This window comes from Ornithorhynchus anatinus, chromosome 4 (assembly GCF_004115215.2).
Source record: "Ornithorhynchus anatinus isolate Pmale09 chromosome 4, mOrnAna1.pri.v4, whole genome shotgun sequence".
In the NCBI taxonomy this organism is placed as follows: Eukaryota; Metazoa; Chordata; class Mammalia; order Monotremata; family Ornithorhynchidae; genus Ornithorhynchus; species Ornithorhynchus anatinus.
In genome coordinates, this window is record NC_041731.1 from 81,250,620 (window position 1) to 81,275,391 (window position 24,772).

The 24,772-nt window shown below is 42.4% G+C and overlaps 1 protein-coding gene across 2 annotated transcripts in view; it reads left to right on the forward strand.

The window, feature by feature from the left end:
* NR5A2 (nuclear receptor subfamily 5 group A member 2) overlaps positions 1-24,772 on the forward strand; it is a 163,078-nt gene that overhangs the window by 59,397 nt on the left and 78,909 nt on the right. For both annotated transcript variants that reach the window (XM_007663920.4, XM_029063619.1), the window contains exon 6: positions 15,803-15,922. In XM_007663920.4, coding sequence (XP_007662110.2) covers positions 15,803-15,922 — 120 coding nt within the window. The remainder of the gene's footprint in view (positions 1-15,802; positions 15,923-24,772) is intronic.

Consider the following 24,772-nt stretch of genomic DNA (forward strand, 5'->3'; position numbering starts at 1 on the left):
AGGTTATTGAGTCACTGTTACTACTCAGGATGGAGTTTATTTTTCTTCTTCTTGTGTTCAAACCTCAAGCCAACAGTGAAGATAAAATTCTCCTGGACCTATACAGGTCCCTGAGTAGCAGGCCCTATTTAAATGGCTAAAACCCAGAATATTCCCCAGTTAAAAACTACCCTCTCAGCACTCATCAGAAGGGCATCAGGCAGTGACTTAGTTCCTCCCGCTGCGTTATGGCTAAGTGCAATTCCTATGGTTAAATGTTAATTTAATTGCATGAGTACTATAGCTCTGGGAGCACAATTTATAGGAAGTTTATTTGACCTTTATGTACTTTTAACTAAAAAAAAATCCCAGAAAGCACAAATACTTAAAGTGAGTTAAAAATACGTCTTTTTCACTTTTTATAATTTACAAGAGCCTAAATTTATAGTAGGCACAAACACACACACGCACACACTCACCCATACATCTATAAAGTATTAATTTTGTGCTTCAAAAGTAGAGATCCTAGTAAATATAATGAAATTTAGGAATAGATCACACTACCAAAATGACATTTTTATGTCCCACTTGAGCTCTGCAGTTTTCTCAACTGATATTTTAATTTTTCAACCAAATTTTTCCCTAAAAAGCACGTGTCATTCCCATTGTTTTTAGACTGTATATTATATGAGTTCAACTTGATTGACACCCAATTTGCCAAGGAAAATTTGGTCAAATTCTTCATACTCTTGGGTAATTTTAGAGGACCTGTAAAGATTCAGGCATTAGAATGTCAACCCATTATCCCACATCCCCAAGGGGCTAGGGTAGAAGTCAGGTTGACAAGTGAGTGCAAGAGCTCATTAAAAATGGATACACTCTCACAGGGACCTCAAAGATGGACCATCATTGGAAAGAATATACAGGGATAAAATATCTCCTGGTCTGTCTTTATCCATGATGGTATTTTCTATGGAAAGCAACACAGAACCTCAGCGTTATGAGGGTTCCCTTTAGAGCCAACTTCAATCCACTATCATGCCTTTCCGAGAGCTTCCCATCTTCCCCTGCTTCATCCACTCACCTTTCTGGAAGCAGACTTTTACTATTTGCTTCCATCAGAGAATTGATCCTTCAGCAGCATTTTTCCCCATCCTGCTCTTGGCCATGATCCACATGTTGCGAGGCCATCCTGCGTACCTGATTCTAGAGGACGGAACAAGCTGTGGGGAAAAGAAATAGAGGTGCCCCCCCCCCCCACACCTGGTGCAAGCCCATAGAGGAGCTTCCACTTGTTTACAACAATCAATCAATCGTATTTACTGAGCACTTACTGTGTGCAGAGCATGGTACTAAGCACTTAGGAGAGTACTCTATAGACATATAACAGAGTGAGAAGACACATTGTGTGCCCATTACAAGCTGACAAAACCATCTAGAAGGGGAGAGACAGACATCAAAACAAGTAAACAGGCATCAAAAGCATCAATATAAATAGAATTATATATATATATAATTAGTGAAATAAATAGAATAATAAGTATGTACATATATACAGTAATTGAAGTGAAACTCAGATCCAATGACCAATTCTTTTTCTTTATACTATTAGCCTCCTGGGTATGGATTCGACTCGGGGCTCTGCCACTTGTCAGCTGTGTGACTGTGGGCAAGTCACTTAACTTCTCTGTGCCTCAGTTACCTCATCTGTAAAATGGGGATTAACGGTGAGCCTCACGTGGGACAACCTGATTACATTGTATCTACCCCAGTGCTTAGAACAGTGCTCTGCCCATAGTAAGCACTTAACAAATACTAACATTATTAAATTCTAACCATATACATACAGAGAGAGTTGTCCTTTATATTTGAATAAAATACCTCTGACCATGAAACTCGCCCTAGACTGCAAGTGTGGCTGTAAAAGCCATTGCAGGAACCACAGTCCTGGCCATATTGTGTACTCAAAAAGGTGGCCCTTGTTGTGTTGTGCAACACCTGGTGTGTTTTTTTCCTTTTGGCTCTTCTTTCTCTTTCCTTAGGAAGCTTTTGCTTTCTTCTTAACGCATCAATCAATCAAGGGTATCTATAAGTACTTACCTTGTTTAGAATACTTTGCTAAGCATTTGGGAGAGTAAAACAGAGTAGGTAGACACATTTCCTGCTTACAACAAGCTTGCATTCCAACGGGGGAAGACAGACATTAAAATAAATTACGGATATGTACATAATGCATTCATTCATTCAATAGTATTTATTGAGCGTTTCCTATGTGCAGAGCACTGTACTAAGCACTTGGAATGTACAATTCGGCAACAGATAGAGACAGACAAGCGGGGGAGACAGACAGCAAAGCAAAACAGAACAAAAGAAAACAAAATCATCAAGATAAATAGAATCATAGAGATATATACATCATTAACAAAATAAATAAATAATTTATACAGTCTTGTGGAGCTGAGGGTGGGGTGAATAAAGGGTACAAATCTAAGTGCAAGAGCAAGGCAGAATGGAGAGGTAGTAAGGGAAATGAGGGCTTAGTCGGGGAAGGCCTCTTGGAGGAAATGTAAATTAAATGAGACTTTGAAGGTGGGGAGAGTGGCGGCCTGTAGAATCTGAAGGAGGAGGAGTTCCAGACCTGAGCGAGGGTGTGAGTCACGGGTCCACGATGAGATACATGAGATGGAGATACAGTGAGTAGGTTGGTGTTTGAAGTGAGCATGTTAGGAAATCATTGAGGCAAGATTGGATAAGGCAAGATGACTGAATGCTTTAAAGTCAATGGTAAAGAGTATTACCACATAAGAATCTGCAGATAAAGATCTTACATATAGTTAGCATGCATATTCTTGGCAGCACTGTGAGGAGGTATTCTTAAAGAGAAACAGCAATGTTATTCCCGCCCATTTTATCTATACTCTGGTTAATTCTCAGAAATATAACTGCTCCCCTGCTCTTTGAGACCGTCTATTGAATGTCACAGAGCAGTATCATTACCACACAGCAATCTATAAAGGAGTTTCATTTTGAAGTGGCAACATACAAAACTTGAATAACTTTATTGAACATAAAAGTGTTATCAAAACTAACTGAGAATTTGGACAGAGGACTGATCCTTGGAATTAGACCCATCAAAATAAAATGTATCTCTCTTTAATCCTCACGAAACAGAATCGAAACCATCAAGATATGAACTCTGTCAGATTGGGTTTATCCATTGTTCTGAGTTTGATGGTAGTAGAAATGATACTACTGAGTGAAAACCACTTGTACTACCTACTGGGAAGAATGCTACAGAAGCAAAAAACAAGCTCTGACCTCAAGTTGCTTTCAGTCTAATAGGGAAGCAGGAAGATGTAAAGTATTTTTAAAGAGTAGCAGTCTGAGGACAAACAAGGATTTACCTGGCAATAGAGTATGGTAAGAAATGGATAAAAAAAGCAAAATATAGTGATTAATTTATGACACCAATACATACACAGATGTTGAGGATAGGAGTAGTTAAATTTGTTTTTACCTTGAGAGTCAGTAAATTCTCCTTTACGACCAAACACTGTCTCTCCTGTTGTAATTCACCCCCATTTCCTCATGTTCAAGACTCAGTGGCCAAGGAGAAGAGTGGGTCAGTTTTCACCTATATAAACTCCTTTGCATACTTAAAGACTTCTTTTAGAGAAGCAGCATGAACTAGTGGATAGGCACTGGCCTGGGAGTCAGAAGATCATGTGATCTAACCCCAGCTTCACCAGTTTGCTGTGTGATGTTGGGAAAGTCACTTCACTTCTCTAGGTCTCATTTACTTCATCTGTAAAATGGGGATTGATACTTTGAGCCCCATGTGGGACAGGGACTGTGTCCAACCCGATCTGCTTGTATCCACCCCAGCACTTAGTAAACTGTCTGGCACAGAGTAAGTGCTTAACAAATACCACAGTTATTATTATTAACAAACCCTCAGCCTTTTCTTCCTTGGGCAATTCAACACCAGTTTCTCTAAACTTTCCTCTTGGGACCTATTTTCTGACCTTCAAATCATTTTTGCTTCTCATCTGTGGAACTTCTCCAGTCCCTGATTTTTTAAATATTGCTGCTCAAATTGGACAAGGTGAGTCTGAGCAAGGTAGAGTGTTGGGTGTAAAGGATTATCCCGAAATTCTTGCATGGCAAAGTCTTGTTGCTTATGCCAGTACGATGTTGGCTTAACCAATAGCAGCCCTGCATTGTGGACTAAGATTCAGCTTCTGGTCAGTGCCGAACCATAAGTCTTTATCTGATGATCTGTCCCACGTGGGACTGACAGTGTCAATCCCCATTTTACAAATGAGGTAACTGAGGCCCAGAGAAGTGAAGTGACTTACCCAAGGTCATATAACAGACCAGTCACGGAGCAGAGATTAGAGCCCATGACCTTCTGACTCTCAGGCCCGTGCTGTAACCCCTAGGCCATGCTGCTTCCCCAAGGACTTGCACACAAGCTTCCAAGGGAAAAAGAAACAACTGGGCATAACCAGGGTCTCATCTCTGCCCCTTGCCTTATAATAATAATAACTAATAATAATTATGGTACCTGTTAAGCACTTCCTGTGTGCCAAGCACTGTTCTAAGTGCTGAGGTAGATACAAGTTAATCAGGTTAGACAATGTCCCTGTCCTGGGTTTACACTCTAAATCTCCATTTTTTACAGATGAGGTAACTGAGGCACCAAGAATTTAAGTGACTTGTCCGAGGTCACACTGCAGACTAGTGGTTGAGTCAGAATTAGAACCCATGACCTTCTGACTCCCAGGCCTGTGCTTTATCCACTCTGCCATACTGCTTCTGCAAGACACGCCCATTGCCTGATGTAGAGAATGCCAGCTGTCCTTAATTGAGGCCTTAATCATTGAGCAATAGGGCACAAATTTCTTCTCTCAGAGGTTGCTTCTGAGGAAGGAGTGGTGTTGTTGCCATTAAAACTCAATTTTCTGGGCTGAGCCTGGAAAATCTGCCCTGAAAACCTAACCCCATTGCCCTGCTGTCCCCAAATACTAATTACATCTGCAGACATCTTTCTGCCATTCCAAAGGAGCTGAAAGAAAAGGGAACACACTTCAGAGGGTTTTGTCTTAGTTCCTTGTTTAACATCTCTCTCGTCAGAGATATGACAATGTTGTTTTAATCCAGCACGGGAGATTTCTAAATTAAAACACCGGAAACAGGAAGTAGTCATAAGAGAAACAATGTCGGCAATAGGATCACTGAAAAATGTGTCCAAACATAGTCATCCCACTTTAATGTAGTCTTTTCTCATTGATCAAATCTTTGCACGTTTACTCATTATCCCGGCTCTGCCCCTTGTTGGCCTTGTTTGCCTTGGGAAAAAGTCACTTCACTTCTCTGTGCTTCAGTTACCTCATCTATAAAACGAGGATTGAGATTGTGAGCCCCACATGGGACAGGGACTGTGTTCAATCTGATTAGCTTGTATCCACCTCAGCGCTTAATATGGTGTCTGGCACACAAAAAGCGCTTCACAAATACCACAATCATTTATTTATAATTCTGTGATTTTATTTCAGCACCCTGATTCTTTGTACGTCCAGTATTTAAAGTTCAAATGAGCCTAGCATATAATTTTCAAAAATCATTAGGTCGAAAGACATTCTTCTCAGCCATATCCCCCTCCTTCTTACTATACGATCAACTAATGAATGGTATTTATTGAGTGCTTACTGTGTGCAGGGCACTGTACTAAGCACTTGGGAGAGTACAACACAACCATATGATAGACACATTCCCTGCTCATGACATTCAGTCAGTCAATCGTATTTATTGAGCACTTAATATGTGCAGAGCATTAAGTGCTTGGGAGAGTCCAAATAGAACCATCCTGCATTGGCCATTATCATGAGAGGATCCCTAACCTACAGCCAGTGTGGGGTGGTACCTGGGTGAGGCAGCTGCCTCAGGAGATGGAGTTTTAGCGATCAGTAATGCAGTGTGGGTTTTGGTATGGCACTACAGGGGTGAGATATTTAAAAGTACCCAGCATGAGTCAGTAAAGGCTCCTGAGTGAGCAGAAAATACGCCAGGTCTGGAGCAAAGAGGGGATCAGGTAGCAATGCTCTAGGTCCAGAGGTTCAAGTGGACTTCCTTAGGACATCACACTAAAAAAGCCCAAACCTAGGAGTCAGAAAACTTGGGTCCTAATCCCAAATCTTTGACTTGCCTGTTGTGTGATCTTGGGTAGGTCACTTAACTTCCCTGCCTTTCAATAACTTCATCTATAAGTGGGGATTAAATACCTACACTTCCTCCTCCTTACACTATGAATCCCAGGTGGGAGAGGAATGATTAATAATATCATTAACAATTATGGTATTTGTTAAGTGCTTACTATGTTTCAAGCACTTTATTAAGCGTTGGGGTAGAGACAAGATAATCAGGTTGGACACAGTCCAGGTCCCATAGAGGACTCCCAGTCTTAATCCCCATTTTACAGATGAGGTACTTGAGGCACAGAGAAGTGAAGTGACTTGCCAAGATCACAGCAGACAAGTGGCAGAGTCGCGATTAGAACCCAGTTCCCACTGACTCCCAGGCCCATTCTCTATGCACTAGGTCAAGCTGTTTCTCCAATTGGATTGTATCTACACCAGCACAGTGAGTGCTTGGCACACGGAAAAGGCTTAACAAATTTGATATTATTATTATCGTTATTAGCAGTGTTGCCCAGTGGGTAGTTCCCTCATCTGTAAAATAGGGATTGAGACTGTGAGCCCCACAGGGGACGGGGATTGTGTTCAGCCTGATTTGCTTGTGTCCAGCCCAGAATTTAGTACAGTGCCTGGCACATAATAAGTGCTTAACAAATATCATGACATCATAAGACATGAAGGAAAGAAGACATTGAATCTTTCCCCAAACTAAGGGTGGGCCTGAAGTCTGGTCGGCCCTGAGGCAGAGACAATTATCCCTCAACCTGAATGTTAGTTTTCAGTTTTATTATCATGATTATTACTAGTAATAATCATAATTATAACTGCGGCATTTGTAAAGCACTTACATGTGCCAAGCACTGTGCTGACTCTGGGATAGATACAAGATAATCAGGTCAGACAAAGTTTCTGTCCCTGTACAGGGGGTTCACAGTCTACACAGGAGGGAGAAGTACTGAATCCCCCTTTTACTGTTGAGGGAGCTGGGGCACAGAGAGGGTAAGTGACTTGCCCAAGGTCATTTAGTAGGGACCCCTGTTCCATGCATAAAGACCCAGGAAGCTGCAGTGGCCACTTACCTGCTGTGTGACCTTGGACAAGTCACTCATCTTCTCTGTGCCTCAATTTCCTCATCTCTGAAAATGGGGGTAAGACACCCGTTCTCCCTTCCCCTCAGACCATAAGCCCTTTGTGGGACAAGGCCTGGGTCTGATGCTATTGTAGTATATCTACCCGGATGCTTAGCACAGTGGTTGACACATAGCGAGGCCTTAACCAATGCCACAATTAGTAGGTGGCAACTTATGAAAACAAAATCTCATGCCAGTGTGAAATGGCTCAAACCTGGGAAGAGCTGAATGGGTGGTGCCTTCCTCGGGCAGGATTGTGTGACTAACCCAGCCACAGGCACTGATGGCATTTCCACCCCCGCCGTAGAAAAGGTCAGTGGAAAAAAACGAGAAGTGGCTTCCATAACCTGACCTGCTCCACTCAGAAACAATTTCTGTTGGAATCTTTCCGGGGACCAAGAAGAAGGCTGACAGCTTGATTCGCCTCTGTGCCAGAATCAGTTTTGCTGAATTTCAGGGACTTCCCCAGGGTGGTGAGCAAATAATGATGTGATGTTTGTTAAGTGCTTGCTATGTGCCAGACACTGTACTAAGCATTGGGGTGGATATAAGTGATTCCAGTTGGACACGGTCCCTGTCCCGTGTGAGGCTCTAGGTCTCAATCCCCATTTTACAGTTGAGGTAACTGAGGCCCAGAGAAGTGAAGTGGCTTGCTCAAGGTCACACAGGAGACAGGTGGCGGAGCCCGGATTAGAACCTATGACCTTTTGATTCCCAGACCTGTGCTCTATACACTACATCATGCTGTTTCCCTTAAATACCCCAAGGGAGGTGATTCTCCTCCCAAGATGGCCACCACTGTTCCATTGGTAAGTAGAGCAATAGACTAACACATGGGAAACATTCAAGGGAAAGCTCAGCAATGGTAAAATAACAATAACCCGATTCTAAAATTCACTGGCGTCTTTACCACTTTTCTCAAGACAGAATAAGACACTGGAGTTATAAACCTATTGTGGATTACATCCATGCATCATTTCAGAAGGGAGTCTGGCTGGCTGTTAATTCTCTGCTGAGATTCGTTTTTTAGTGCTGCTTTAATCGTGGTTAATGTTAAATCATTTTTCTTGGACTTTGTAACAGTTTATTGTATCTGCAGATAATCATTGAGAGTATTTACAATCGTGGGCTTGGATTTGGGCTTCGTTTTGATGCTCCACCCTGCCACTGAAAGGAACCCTGAAACATTTTCATAATCATAATAGCTTAGCCAGGGATACAAATGCCAGCACATTGAGTGTGCTTTTCTGGTGAAACACAAGAAAGGGATGGGGTCATTCCGCCTGAAAAAAAGAAATAATAATAATAGTATTTGTTAAATGTTTACTATGCGCCAAGAACTGGAATAGGTACATGATTAGCAGATTAGACACATTCCCTGTCCTACGTGGGGCTCACTGTCTAGGAGGGAGAATGGGTATTAAATCCCCATTATGCAAATAAAGAAACTGAGGCATAGAGAAAGGAAGTGACTTGCTGAAGGTCACACAGCAGGCAAGTGGCAGAATGGTGATTAGAATCCAAGTCCCCTGACTTCCAATCCCATGTTCTTTTTCCTGGGCCATGCTCCTTCTCAAAACAGAAAAACAGTTCTCTGGTGGCCTTCTATGTCTTCTGACATTTCCAAAGGGTTGTTATGCTTTGTTTTGTTTTTATAATGGTATTTGTAAGCACTAAATGTGTTGAGTACTTTTCTAAGCTCTGGGTAGATGCAAGTTTAATCAGTAAGACTCAGCCCCTGCCCCCATTTTAAAGTTGAGAAACCTGAGGCATAGAGAAGTTAAGTGACTTGCCCAAGGTCACACAGCAGGCAAGTGTCAGAGCCAGGATTAGAACCCAGGAACTCTGACTCCCAGGCCCATGCTCTTTCCACCAGGCCTCACTGCATCTCAAGAGTTCTTGAGGAAAATTTGTTATTTAAACTTTTCCATTTCAAATTTCAGACCAGGATTTAATTTAATTCAATTTTAATAATGGTATTTGTTAAGTGTTTACTATGTGCAAAGCACTATTCTAAGTGCTGGGGGAGGGGATACAAGGTGATCAGGTTGTCCCACGTGGGGCTCACAGTCTTAATCCCCATTTTACAGATGAGGTAACTGAGGCACAGAGAAGTTAAAGTGACTTGCCCTAACAAGCTGACAAGTGGTGGAGCCAGGATTAGAACCCATGACCTCTGACTCCCAAGCCCGTGCTCTTTCCAATGAGCCACGCTGCTTCTCATTCCAACAGATGTTTAGTAACATCACATTCACCAGGAAGAGGCTATTAAATGACGGGAGAATTTTTTTACAGTGACAACAAGGTGAACTCCTGAAATGAATTCTGATTATTACAAGTTCACAGAAAACAATTCCCACACCAAAGGACATTTCTGCCACTTCTGTTTTAGTCATTAGATTTCTTCTTCAACTGTGCTTACAAATACACACACACACACACACGCATATTTTGATCATTTTTGCAGAATTTAAGAGCTTGGTTCCATTACTTCAGAGAAAATGAAAAGAATGTTCATATCCGCAAAAAGGAGGACTGACATTATGGAACCATAGAATTTCAAAATGTCAATAATTCCCAGGAAAATGTTTACTTAGAGCAACTTATCCTTTTGAAGCTTTGTAGCGGCAAGTGATTCGCAGAGGCTCAAAAATCAAGACTTCTCTGCAAGAGGGAAATTGAAATAAATTTGCAGTTGTCGTAAGTGAAGGCAAAACAATGAGGTATTGATAAGGTAGAAATATGTTTCAGAAAAACACACTCATTTTTCTTCATTTTAATGTTTCCCAGTTTCACTGCTCTTCTGAGAAAGCAAAAGTTTCTAATGATTAACACTCTGTGTTGTGGGAAGTATGTGCTCTATAACAATATGACTCTTGTATTGCTTCAGACTCTCTCATCTATAACATCAATACGAATAGTTCCTTAGATGAGTAACTAGGATTTCTGAGATAAATCCTTCCTTTATCATAACTGATAGTGCAAGATTACATGGGATGAGGTTTCCAATTGTGAGAGAGTCTCAACTACATAATGAAATGATTTACCCACAACTTAAAAAAATCCCATCCCTCATTGTTTCCCGCTCAATATTCAAACTGAGTCAGAGAACTTAGTCCACATCAGTCATTTAGCTTCCATTATTTTCTACCATTTGGTGACCAAATTAGAATAGCTGGAGAACTGCTGAGCTCCTTATCAAGAGATAACAAAGAAGTCAGTCACCACCATCACTAAGATAAATCTAGCCTGTTAAGGATGGATGTTAAAAGCATGACTAAAGAGCATGTTCTCACAACAAGAGCAGAGTCTGTATATCTGTACATCAGTCAATCAATCATATATATTGAGCACTAGCAGAGCAAAGAGTTCTAAGTGCTTGGGAGAGTATAACAGAATTAGCAGGTTCCCATTCAGCAGTGTCCAGGACTCTACGCATCAATCTACTCCATAGTGGGAGGAGGACCACTGACCCCGTGGTGTTGACCTATTAGTTTGGAGAAAGGTGGGAAGCGATCGCAAACCCACTTCATCCTCTGGAGGTGGAAAAAGAGCAGGGTGGGAGGCCAGATATCATTATTTTTTATTATCCCCTGTCCCCAGTTCACTGCCATCAATGCCAGTTAATTTTTTCTCCCTCCACCAGGCTCCAGGGCCAGGCCATGGTGCCTCCTCTCACCTCATCTGGGAAACCCTGGAAGGGCGAGTCAGGGGTTTGCCGTTCTGGCTCCCGGCGGGTTTGAGAGTAATAGCAGGCAGTGCCTCTGAACTGGAGGGTGACTTGGTCAGTCCCCAGCCCCGTGGAGTTCAAGCGACCGCTGCAGCCGCGGAACCACAGTCTTCCACCTCGTTCCTGTGGGGGCTCCAGAGCCAATCAGTCGGTCGTATTTATTGAGAACTTACTGTGTCTGTAGCGTAGCACTGTACTACGCACTTGGGAGAGTTCAATACAACAGAATTAGCAGGCATGTTCCCTCCCCTTAATGAGCTTACAGTCGAGAGGGACCAGAGACAAGAGGTGATTCTCTGGAAGCACACCAGAGCCAGTAAATGTTAGATAAATCATGGTGGCAATGCAATTGAGCACCAGGGAAAACGAAAACTGTGACTTTCTTGCCTCCTTTCTTTTCTGCTCATTATAGATACATTTTCATTTATGAAAGAAGTAAAAGTAGATTAGAACATTAGAAGACGTGAAGGACAGAAACAGGGTGTTGCGGGTCAGCTCAAAAGTCCATTCAGCTTCTTTCATGTAGCAGCAGCAGCAGTCGTAATAGAGAGACTTTAGCTCGTCATTGTATTGTACTCTCCCAAGAGCTTGGTACAGTGCTCTGCACCAGTAAGCGCTCAATTAATATGACTGACTGACTAGAAGTAGTAGTAGTAGTATTGACTGCTGTGTGACCCTGGACAAGTCACTTTACTTCTCTGTGCCTCAGTTACCTCATCTAATAAAAGGGGAATTGAGACTGTGTCCAACTCGATTTGCTTGTGTCCAGCCCAGTGCTTAGTACAGTGCCTGGCACATAGTAAGCGCTTAACAAATACCATCATTATTATTATTATTAGCATTTTTTGAACATTTTAGGGGACAGGGAACTTATCTGGGCTTCTGGCGTACTTTCCCAGACCCTTAGTATATTGCACTGCACTCAATAAATATTGTTATTATTATTCATTCATTCAATTGTATTTCTATTTATTGAGTATTTTCTGTGTGCAAAGCACTGTACTAAGCACTTGGGAAAATACAATATAACAATAAACAGACATATTCCCTGTCTGCAATGAGGTGACAGTCTAGAGGGGGAGACAGACATTAAGAGAAGCAGCGTGGCTCAGTGGAAAGAACCCAGGATTGGGAGTCAGAGGTCATGAGTTCTAATCCTGGGTCCGCCAATTGCCAGCTGTGTGACTTTGGGCAAATCACTTAACTTCTCTGTGTCTCAATTACCTCATCTGTAAAATGGGGATTAAAACTGTGAGCCCCACGTGGGACAGCTCGATCACCTTGTATCCCCCCAGCACTTAGAACAGTGCTTTGCACATAGTAAGCGCTTAACAAATACCACCATTTTATTTTTATTGTTTTAATACAAATAAATTACTACTACAATGCCTAGGAAATATGCTAAGGGATTGAAAACAGGATATTAAGATCAGACCCAGCCCCTTTCCCATACAGAGGTCATGACCCAAGTATGAATCTTTGCAAGAACAGTGATGTTTGGCCTCTCTGACTGCCAACTGTCTGGAAAAAGATGTATCCTATCCTTTTAATCACTATTATGGACCTCTCACCCACAAATGTAACCAAATATCTTTTGAATCAATTGATTTTTTTCTGCCGCATAACTTACTGGGATAATGAATTCCACAAACTTACCATCTGCTATGTGAAGTAATGTTTTTTTTTTTACCACCAGCTGTGAGAAAAAAAGTTTCCTTTTTTCTCTTTTCAAACTTTTGACCTTCTGTGAGTTCCCCCTCATTTGGAATTTGATGTGTAATTCTTTGCTTGCCCTGCTCACCTCCTCTGTGATTTTGCAAATTTCAGTTCAGTCCTCTCTCAATCTGCATCTTTCCATTTTAGTCCATCATCTTAAAGAGGCTGCTTCAACACCTGCCCCGCCCTGCCAATTCTTTTGTTTTTCTTTCCCTGTATTTTTCCACACCATTACTTCCTTCTTAAGATGGCAGAGACCAGAACTGGACCCAGTAGTCCCAGGTTTCACTTAATGAGTTTTCATTCATCAGAAAATGAGACGCACCATGGCCTAAATGGAAAGAGCACGGAACTGGGAGTCAGAGGCCCTAGGTACTAACCCGACTCCTCCACTTATCTGAGCAAGACATTAGACTTCTTGTGCTTCAGTTACCTTGACTGTAAAATGGGAATTAAGACTGTGACCCCCATGTGGGACAGGGACTGTGTCCAACCTGATTATCTTATCCCAGCTCTTAGTACAGTGCGTGACATAGTAAGTGTTTAACAAACACCATTAAAACAAACAAAACACATCTATGTATTACAGACTTTATACTTAGCCTACAGCATCCGCTTCTGAAGACATAGAAGAACTCCTAGTGCATGCACTAGGTGTGCAGATAACAGCAATATGTGGCTAAGGAGACTTCCAGGGGTAGCAGTCCTGGCTGGGTACAAGCCCAACAGTGCCTTTGGTCGGCAGAAAATGTGTAGTAGAGCAGGGGATTTGTCCCATTTTCTTTAATACAAACCCAGCATAAACTGCCGTTGGGGTTCTTCATCCCTTGCGGGCATCTTGTGAGCAAGATGCTTTCGGTTGTCCGAGACCTGAAGTCTCATCTCGGAGGTGCCCCTGGCTTGGTTGCAACTAAACCTCTTAACATTTCAGCTTCCCATTCGCAGAATGGTGATAAAAATTCCCCTGAATTGCCTGGATGTTGCAGGTTTAATGAGGTAGAATTTGTTTCACGCTTGAGCACCCCAGAGAAGGCTAGTTAATAATGTTGGATTTTATTCTGGTTCAAGTCGTGGGAAAAAACGTGAAATAGTCTGAATTTGCCATCTCGTGCTGCTTATGCACCACTAATAGACAATATAATGATCAATTTTGGATAAGGTTGCCATAATGCGTTTGCTGTTATAGTCATAATAAGACCTAGAAATGTTGGGTGAACTAGTTTTAAAAGACAATTTCAGCCCCTGATCTAGAAGCTTTCTGGTATTATGTTTCATGAGCTGTGACACTTAGGTAGTAAAATATTTGGCCATAACAGTCAGTAGTTTAAAGAATTCCTTTGAAAATATGCTTAAGTGAAATGCCTTCCGACTTCTTTTGTGTGTAAAGCTGCCCAATTCCCCCATGGCACAGTCAACCACAAAGTACAAGTGCTGACAATGCATTGTTATGGAGGAGTTAGGGATAGTAGTTTACAATCCCCAGGTGATAATTTGTTTAATTGAGAGATGTTCTGAAATGGATCTCTATGACCACATGCTTCCAAAGTCTGCCTTCCACAGTATCATCAGTAGCAACTCTCTTTAGCGACTACCTATGATGGTTGGAGTACAGTCTACAGCCAACTGTGGGAGAGATATATACCGAATTCCAAATGCGTTCAGAGGAGTAGTATCACATTACTTGGGGAGCGTGCAAAAGATGTTAAAGACAGTCCCTGCCTTCAAAACGTTTAAGATATAATGGGGAAGATAGTTGACCTAAAATTGATAAGCAAGCATAGTGATTGAGAGTGAGAAAATAGATGCAAATGCAAAATTACAAACAACAAAACAGAGGAAAGCTGAGGTAGTTGGTGGGTTGACGGGATCGGGAATGTGGAGAGGTTAATCAGAGAAGGCCTATTGGAGGAGGTGACTTTTTAGAAGACTTTGAGGGAGGGCAGAGACATAGTTTTGGTGATGCTAAATTGGAAAGGTATTTCGGGCTAAGGGAGAAAGCAGGAGCAACAGATTTGAAACATAAAAATTGAGAACAAGAAATAGTTATGAAGTGTCAGAGGGAGAAGAGAAGGGTATAAACTGGGTGTAACAGGACGATGTAAGATGGAGCCAGCTGTTTCACTTTTTACTTTGTTTCATTAAAATCTAGTGAATTACCACCCATCTAAACCCTCCACTACTTTTTCTTCCCTAAGAACATTAATTTTTCACTAAGATGTCTATCTACATCTCAATTTATTAATGCGATATTAGTGTCCAGGTTCTGAATTGAGGCAGATGTGGTTATCAGCCATAAATCCCTAAAATAATTAGCATGTTAAGTACGAACTGTGTTCCAACCACAGGTCAGTGGGTTAAAATGGATTTTTTACATTTTCATTTTTCATTTTTTTAAAAATTCCCCATTGTCAAAATGAATATGTCAATATGTATGTCTCTTTCTTGAAAGAAGTAATTTTCAGACAGGGATCATTTGCATAATAGTATATCTCATATTCCAAGTAAACAATAAATATTAACATATTATATCGCTAATAGCCATTGGAATTATTGTACAGTTTTGTTTCATTACATTCTATTTGGCAAAGACAATCCCTACTAAATTGAGACATATTAGCTTCTTTCCATTTTAGTTCATTATATTTACTTATGCTATACTATTTAGGATCATTATAGTGATAACTGTGATGCACCACCTACTTCATATTTAGGGACACCTTAATCTCTCACTGGACTATTCTAATAGCTCTATTAATGTTTTATATAGATGCATATATTTTATCAATCTAATGTATGCCTCTCTAACCCTCTAATGGATTGCCCTTTTTCTGGCAGATCATTGATTATAAATGCCTTCTGAAGGATTTATATAGGACCTAATGTACCTAAATATGCAATTTATTCAACGAAGAATAATGGTTTACAGAATATTAGGGGATCAATTATAGTATAAGCCCTGAATATTTTCCTCCACTCAAATAAACAACATACAGGATTATGAAAAATGGCTTCTGAAACAATCGCCTCATTTTTCTCTGCTTTGTTTACAGGTTGATGATCAAATGAAGCTACTTCAGAACTGCTGGAGTGAACTCTTAATTCTCGATCACATTTACCGACAAGTGGTACATGGGAAAGAAGGTTCAATCTTTCTGGTTACTGGGCAACAAGTGAGTAGTGACTACAAAAAGTGTTTTTTGGTTTTCTGTATTAAGCATCTTCAGCATGGCAGCCTTTCAAGTAGATCAGCAACAGCACTCTTGGACTGTGAAATAGAGATTGGCGGCAGACAGTAATGCAGTGGGAATGGCTTGTGCTCTCTGTTCCTAGTCGGATGATTATTGCTCCACTTGTGAAAGCAAACAGTCAGGACACTTTGGCTTTCCTGACCGGCCCTTAAGCTGCTTTAACTGACAGAGGAAGAATAGCGCATTATACATCCTGCAGCTCTCTTCTCGGGGGAATTGCCCACCCCAAATTAAAGCCAAGTGGTAGGAATTGTCCCTGAGGGTTGGAACCAACTGACGGTGTCCAGCAGGAACAGGGTGGGTTGGCTGCCCTGGACTCTCTCCCAACATTATCCCCATTCCATCTTCCTGGGTCATTGCTGTTAAGGCCCAGGATCTGGAGTGAAGGCTCGGGGAGGACCTGATGCCCTGAGCATTTTATTTATAATAATAATAACTGTGAGATTTGTTAAGTGTTGGGAAAAAGCATGGCCTGGGAATCAGAGGACTTGAGTTCTAATCCCGGCTGCGCCACTTGTCTGCTGTATAAACTTGGGCGAGTCACTTGACTTCTCTAGGTCTCTACGTCTCTGTAAAATGGGAATTAAAGCTGAACCCCATGTGGGTCCATGGACCGTGTCCAACCTGATTATCCTGTATCTTCCCCAGGACTTAATATAGTGCCTGGTCCATAGTAAGTGGTTAAAAATATAATAATAATAGTAATAAATACCATTACTTACTATTGATAAGCATTGTACTAAGCCCTGAGGAAGATACAAAATAATCAGGTCAAACACTGCCCCTGTCTGAAATGGGGTTTACAGTTGAATAATAATCTTGGTGTTTGTTAAGTGCTTACTAAGTGCAGAGCACTGTTCTAAGCACTGGGGGAGATACAGGGCAATCAGGTTGTCCCACGTGAGGCTCACAGTTAATCCCCATTTTACAGATGAGGGAACTGAGGCACAGAGAAGTGAAGTGACTTGCCCACAGTCAAACAGCTGACAAGTAGCAGAGCCAGGATTCGAACCCATGACCTCTGATTCCCAAGCCCAGGCTCTTTCCACTGCGCATGCTGTAAGAAGGAGGACAGGTATTGAATACCCATTTTATAGATGAGGAAACAGAGGCACAGAGAAGTTAAATGATTTGCCAAGGTCACATAGCAGGCACCTGGCAGAGCCAGGATTAGAACCCAGATCCTGTGACTCCCTCCCCTGTGCCCTTTCCACTAGACCACAGTGCTTTCTGCTACCTCTAAGAGCTACAAATCTCAAATGTGATGGCAGTGGTGACAATCACAATCACAGTCACAGTCCTGACTCTCAACTTAGGCCCTGGGCCATTGCTTCAAGCTTCCCATTTTATAGATGAGGAAACTAAGGCATATAGAAGTTAAGTGACTTGCCCCGCATCACATAGCAGGCAAGTGGCAGAGCCACTAGGACCCCAATTCTCTGACTCCCAGGGCCATGTGCTTCCCACTATCCATCCATTAATCAATGGTATTTATTGAGCACTTACTAAGCACGGAACACTGAATTAAGGGCTCGGGAGAGTAGAGTACACAGAATTAGCAGAAACATTCAGCCACACTGCTTCTCGGTGGCGAGCTGGAAAGGGGGTCGGGCTCCTCCTATGCTTTGGACTTGCTGTGAGGAGAGTTTCCGATGGGCATCTGATGGACAGGAGGACCCTGTGGGAAGACAGGACATCTTTACCTTCACTTATTTTCAGCAACCACTGGTGCCAGACTACAGTCGAGGGCCCCATTCACCCTGGCCTGCCACCATCTCTGGGCACCAGGACCCTCTAAAGATGAAAGATCCAAGCACACTCTATATTTATGAGGACAGGGGCAGCCTCAGAGACACAGAGAGAGACAAACTCTCCCTGACTGGGAAAGAGCAAGACTTCTGGCACTGCAGTCCTGGCGAAGGAAGACGTTACAGGAGGCAATCGAGGCAAAAAGTCTCCCACAGAGGCTTCCCGGCTCTGCCACTTGTCTGCTGTGTGAACTTGGACAAGTCACTTCACTTCTCTATGCCTCATTTACCTCATCTGTAAAAGGAGGACAGAGACTGAGAGCCCCATGTGGGATAGGGTCTGTGTCCAACAGATTTGCTTATCTCCACCCGAGTGCTTAGTACCGTGCCTGACACTTAGTAAGTGCTTAACAAATACTATAATTATTATTAATTATTCTAAACACTTGTGATTTTAGCATCCGAGCGAGATGAAATCTTTGATCAGCTCTCCTTTTATGAAGCCGAACCATTCCCTTGCAGTTCATTCATGAAGAAGTGCTTAGTACAGTACTTTGCACACAGTAAGCTCTCAATAAATAAGATTGACTCAATAAATGAATGAACGAGAGTAAAAAGCAAGGTCGACCCCTGCATCTCTCAAGCCTAATACCGCTTCTGTGGTGGACTTAAATTTAAGAAAACCCATTTTCAATCAACCAATCGATTGATCAATGGTACTGTACTAAGCGCATGGGAGAGGACGATTCAATAGAATTAGCAGACACCTTCCCTACCCATAATGAGCTTACAATCTAGAGGATTTTGTGACAGATCTGGGACTTGCCTTGCTATGAAAGTTGCTTAGAGCCTTGGCCATCTGGAGGATATTCAGCCGCAGGCAGGATGATGGACTGAAGATAAGGGTGGTGGGATTTTCTGGGTGGAAAACCCATTATGAACATTGTCTTGACCATGTCCTATTATTAGTTCCACTATGTCCACTTGCATATATATATATATATATATATATATATATATATATATATATTATATTTGTTAAGTGCTTACCATGTTCTAAGCACTGGGGTAAATACAGGTTGGACATAGTACCTGTCCTACATTGGGCTCACAGTCGAAGTAGAATGGAGAACAGGTACTGAGTCCTCATTTTACAGAATAGAAAACTGAAGCACAAAGAAGTTTAGTGATTTACCCAAGGCCACAAAGCAGACAACAGATAGAGACAGGGTTAGAACTCAGGAACTCTGATTCCCAAGCCTTCTTTCCACTAGACGACACTGCTCCTTTCTGTCCACAGTAACAATCCAATGCCAGGCATCTCATTCCTGCTAGGATGCCATTTGTCATAGCAGGACCGAGGAAGAGTGACTTAGAAGTGAAATTTTTCTGATCAGAATAAGATCACAAACTAATTAAGGCCTGAGTTAACTGAATCACCCCATTCTCCCCATTAAGCCTTAGACCAGATGGCCTAACAAAGAGAATAAGAGGCTGATCCAGTCAATCCTGCTTTTCCACCCAGCTACAAGTCACTTTCTCTCTTTTTAAAGCTTTTGGGCAGACTTCCATAGCCAGCAACCTATTTCTAGTAAACAGGCCCACATCTTAAAGTCTGATCCCTGGCCATAGCACCCTTCAGTGGGAAGTAACACGAAAGAAAAAGACCCAGCACATAAATTAATATGATTTCATTCTGGTCTGAGTTTCAGCAATAAAACAGGTTTATGACTGCCTCTCTCTCAAAACGCTTCCATCCCAGCTCTTTAGAAACCATCGCACATTTCATTTTCAGCGCTGGGGGTTGCCCCTCAACAAAGGTAATTACCATTTCAAGCACATTGCCTGTCTACCTAGATTTCAAATGCAAGGGTAGCACAGGGATAAAGTTCACTCATTATTTAATTGGCAATGGTTGTAAACCCAATTTCCCACCCTTTGCTGAACCACATCATGGGTGGTATTTACTCCAAGATCTCAGGCCCAGAGCACAGCTCTAACAACGTTCTCCGTTCCCAACTGCCCCCAAATCCTCTGTGCAGCGTGGCCTAGTGGAAAGAGCATAGGCCTGGAAGACAGAGGACCTGGGTTCTGATCCTAGTTCTTCCACATGTCTGCTTTGTGACCTTGGGCAAGTCACTTTACTTCTCTGTGCCTCAGTTACTTAAGACCACAGTGGGACATGGACTAGGTCCAATCTGATTAGCTCGTATCTACCCCAGAGCTTAGTATAGTGCCTGGCACAAAGTAAATGCTTACCAAATACCATTAAAAAGTATCTTGTGGGGTAAAGTCCACTCTGAGCACCTTTCTGGGGTGGCTTTAGGATGGCACCGGGTTAATCTTTGCCAGGTTATTCCTTTCAGAGGTGGGTGGAGAGGTGCTCTGGACTGGGAACCTGAACTGATGGGAAGCTCAATTTCTTCTAAGATCCATCACTGACCTGTTATCATGCCCTGGGGAAAGATAGCAATTATATTTAATGATTATCAGGCATTTTTCTGCCTTCTTTGCCAGCTCTCTTGCAGGAAGCAATTTGGATATAAGCAAGCGCACTCAATTTTGCCATAGCACGTAATTTTCACTGGGAATCAGGGGACCTGAGCTGTAATCTCAGCTCCACCACTTTGCCTGCTGTGTGACCTTGGGAAAGTCACTTAACTTCTCTGTGCCTCATTTCCCTCTCTGCAAACTGTTCTCCCTTCCCCTTAGACAGCGAGCCCCTTGCAGGACCCGGACTGTGTCTGACCTGATCATCTTGCATCTACCCCAAAGCTTAGTAAAGAGCTTGGCGCACATAGTAAGCACTTACATTCTGCAATTATTATTAGGTGTCTGGGCAAAAATGTCATTAGGGAGTCTTGATTTGCTTGTGTCCAGCTGAGCGCTTAGTCGTGCCCGGTACCTAGAAGGCACTTATCAAATACCACGATTATTATAAAGCGAGCCATGATGTCAGCAGAAATCATATGTGCCCATGAAAAGGGAGAGTGATACAAAAACAGATTTCCTTCAAGGTCTTTCAAGAACACACACCCCACACTGTAGGAAAACTAGGTGAAATTGTTTAGACTGTAATCCTCAGGGGCCAGGGATGGTGTCTGAGTTATCATCTTTGGGTTTTTCTTCAGAGCCCAGAACAAATCCCCCCCTACACAGTAAGCTCTCAACAAATTCAGTAAGTCATTTTAACCAAGAACCTGCATAACCAGAACCTAGACTTTTAGAGCTTGGAAATAAGATAGCACATCTTCTCCAAGAGGCCTTCCCCGACTAAACTTTCATTTCCTCTTCTCCCACTCCCTTCTGCATCACCATTACTCTTGGATTTGCTCCATTTAACCACCCCAATCTCAGCCCCACAGTACTTTGTGCATAACTATAATTTATTTATTTATATTAATGCCTCTCTCCCCCGCTACACTGTAAACCCAATGTGGGCAGGTTACATACCTTCCAACTCTATTATATTGTACTCTCCCGAGCATTTAGTACAGTGTTCTGAACACCATGAGTGCTCAATAAATACAGTCGATTGAAGTTGATGAACATTTTGTCCATCAATCTCCGGAAGACTGATTTTTGCAATTTGATTTTCTGTTTCTTTGCCTCCATGAGCCTCACTGGACATGGTACTGCTTGGAGACAGCATTAAGGTTCATACTGGTAGTTAAAATATTCTATTGTGCATAAAGTTCTTCAGGGGAAGAAGGGTACATAATCTCAGTTTTCTTTAGGATTTAATCAGGCCATAGCACCATGCCAACACTGAGAAGTAGTTCAGAATCACGTGCATTTCTTCTCGTGTGCATCTTTAGAGTAAGTTGTCGGCATCCAACAGCTTCAGAATGACTGGTGGACCTTAATGCTTGGCACATAATAATAATGTTGGTATTTGTTAAGCACTTACTATGTGCAGAGCACTGTTCTAAGCACTGAGCACTGTTCTAAGGCTGTTCTAAGTGCTGCATAGTAAGTGCTTAATAAATACCACAGTTATTATTCACTGTGGGCAGGGAATGTGTCTGCTTTATTGCTCTACGTCACTCTCCTAAGTGCTTAGTACAGTGCTCTGCACACAGTAAGTGCTCAATAAAGATGATTGATCAATTATGACCTCCCAAAGTTCCTGGGAGGAGACTCTAATCTCCCAGATAATGATCTTGAGCCTTCTTGCTGGTTTGAATTATATTGCTTGGATTTGGAGCATGTCAGACGATAGTCAGCTTGGCATTTGGCTCTATGGCTGCAGCAATCAATAGATAGCTCTCAGGCCTTTTGCTGGATGATAGTGTAATTGGGGGCGGGGCAGAGATGGTGGAAGAGGTTGTTTGAAAGTATGAGCTGATGTTTGGCTCACTCTCAGAGCAGAACTAGATTGTTGTTTTTAGCTCTCCGATTCCGGATGGTCTGATAACATTTTCCATGTTTCAGCATCGTTATCTACCATGTTTTATAAACTCTCATGGTCAGATTTGGGAACCGCTGCAGGTGCCTGTCTAAATCACTATACAATTTTTCTTTGTCTTTGCTGAGATTCAGCAGTATTGTGCCCTGAGACAGTGATGCCAGGGAAATGTCGTGTCTGTACCGTTATTGCCTAAACACCCTACTTAAAGCTCACCTCCTCCAAGAGGCCTTCCCAGACTGAGCTCCCGCTTTCCCTCTGCTCCCTCTACCCCACCCTTCACCTCTCCGCAGCTAAACTCTCTTCTCCCCCCTTTCCCTCTTCTCCTCCCCCTCTCCCGTCCCATCCCCTCAGCACTGTACTCGTCCGCTCAACTGTATATATCTTCATTACCCTATTTATTTTGTTAATGAGATGTACATCACCCTGATTCTATTTATTTTTATTGCCATTGTTCTTGTCTGTCTGTCTCCCCCAATTAGACTGTAAGCCCATCAAAAGGCAAGGACTGTCTCTATCTGTTACCAATTTGTACATTCCAAGCGCTTAGTACAGTGCTCTGCGCATAGTAAGCACTCAATAAATACTATTGAATGAATGAATGAAAATTTGGGAATCTTGAGACTTAGATTCTCGGGTGACAAGTTGGGAAAAGGAGAGAGCCAGGATTTATTGCCGGTTTCGATAAAGTGTTACTGCAATCTCAGCTCCCCACTCACTCCCCAATCTAACTATCCCACTGTCCCACAGCTTTCTGACAGCTTTTGAAATTCCATTTTTACAAAACCTCTTAGTTTCAGTGTTCGATAAGTCCGATTGAGCTGAATAGAGAACCCAAAGTCACCGAGAGAGTTGATTAGGAAAGAAGGAAATAATTTTAGTCAAATCGAAAGCCATGTCATTTTGGTTATATCGAAACATAAGCCAAGGTAAATTGAATATGGAGGACTGAGAACAAGGAGGAGGAGAGAGGAGAAGTCACAACAAATGTTGGGGTTGAGCTAGCAGAGGAAAACAGGGAAAAAGGGCTGTCTAATTTCTTTCCATTTGGCAGTGGTTAGGATAAAAGAAATGAAGTCAATCAATGGTATTTATTGAGCACTAACTTTGTACAGAGCACTGTACTAAACGCTTAGGTACTGCAATAAAGTTGGCAGGTGGGGAGATCAGCTTGGAAGGGTGCAATACATGTATTTGTGGCAAAGAATGACTGTATCCTGCACTGGAAATCATTCTATTACCCAAACTGATTACTTGTCCACCCCGTCATCGACCCCTTGTCCAGGTCTTCCCTCAGGTCTGGAACTCCCTCCCCTTTCAAATTAAAATAATTTAATTTAAATAAAATTAAAAATAATGGCATTTGTTAAGTGTTTATTATGTGCAAAGCACTGTTCTAAGTTCTGGGGAGGATACAAGATGCTCAGGTTGTCCCATGTGGGGGTCACAGTATTCATCCCCATTTTACAGATGAGGTAACTGAGGCACAGAGAAGTGAAGTGACTTGCCCAAAGTCACACAGCTGACAAGCGGCGGAGCCAGGATTTGAACCCATGACCTCGGACTCCCCAGCCTGTGCTCTTTCCACTGAGCAACACTGCTTCTCTAATGCTGCTTCTCTATATGACAATCAATCACTCCCCCCCCCTTTAACCTTCAAAACCTTCCTAAAATCACACCTCCTCCAAGAGGCCTTCCCAGGCTAAGCCCCTTATTCCCTCTCTCCGCCCTCCCTTCAGCATCAAAATGCTCTTGGTTGTATGCCTTAAGCACTGTGATATTCACCTCAGTTCCACAATACTTACATAAGTACTCTACTTATCTCTCCTCTCCCTAATCTACTTTAATGTCTGTCTCTCCCAACGGTCCCATAGACCGTAATATTCTTGTGGGAAGGAACTGCATCTACCAAATCTATTGTATTGTACACTGCCAAGCGATTACTACAGTGCTCAGCAAACTGTAAGTGCTCAATAAATACCACTGATTGATTACAAACCCAGCTCCCATGCATGGTCTGATGCTGTCGGTGCAGCTTCTTCATTCATTCATTCATTCAATTAGTCGTATTTATTGAGCATATACTGTGTGCAGAGCAGTGTATTAAGTGCTTGGGGAGAGTACGGTAATAACAAACAGACATATTCCCTGCCCACAATGAGCTTATAGGGTCAGGCACTAATAATAATGTTGGTGTTTGTTAAGCGCTTACTATATGCCGAGCACTGTTCTAAGCGCTGGGGTAGACATAGGGGAATCAGGTTGTCCCACGTGGGGCTCACAGTCTTAATCCCCATTTTACAGATGAGGGAACTGAGGCACAGAGAAGTTAAGTGACTTGCCCACAGTCACACAGCCGACAAGTGGCAGAGCTGGGATTCGAACTCATGAACTCTGACTCCAAAGCCCATGCTCTTTCCACTGAGCCACGCTGCTTCTCTACAGATGAGAAGATCTCATCTGTAGAGATCTTCTTAGGCACAGATCTCTTAGGCACTGTACTAAGCACTGAGGTAGATACACCGAGAAGCAGCGTGGCTCAGTGGAAAGGGCATGGGCTTGGGAGTTAGAGGCCCTCGGTTCTAATCCCGGCTCCGCCACTTGTCTGCTTTGTGA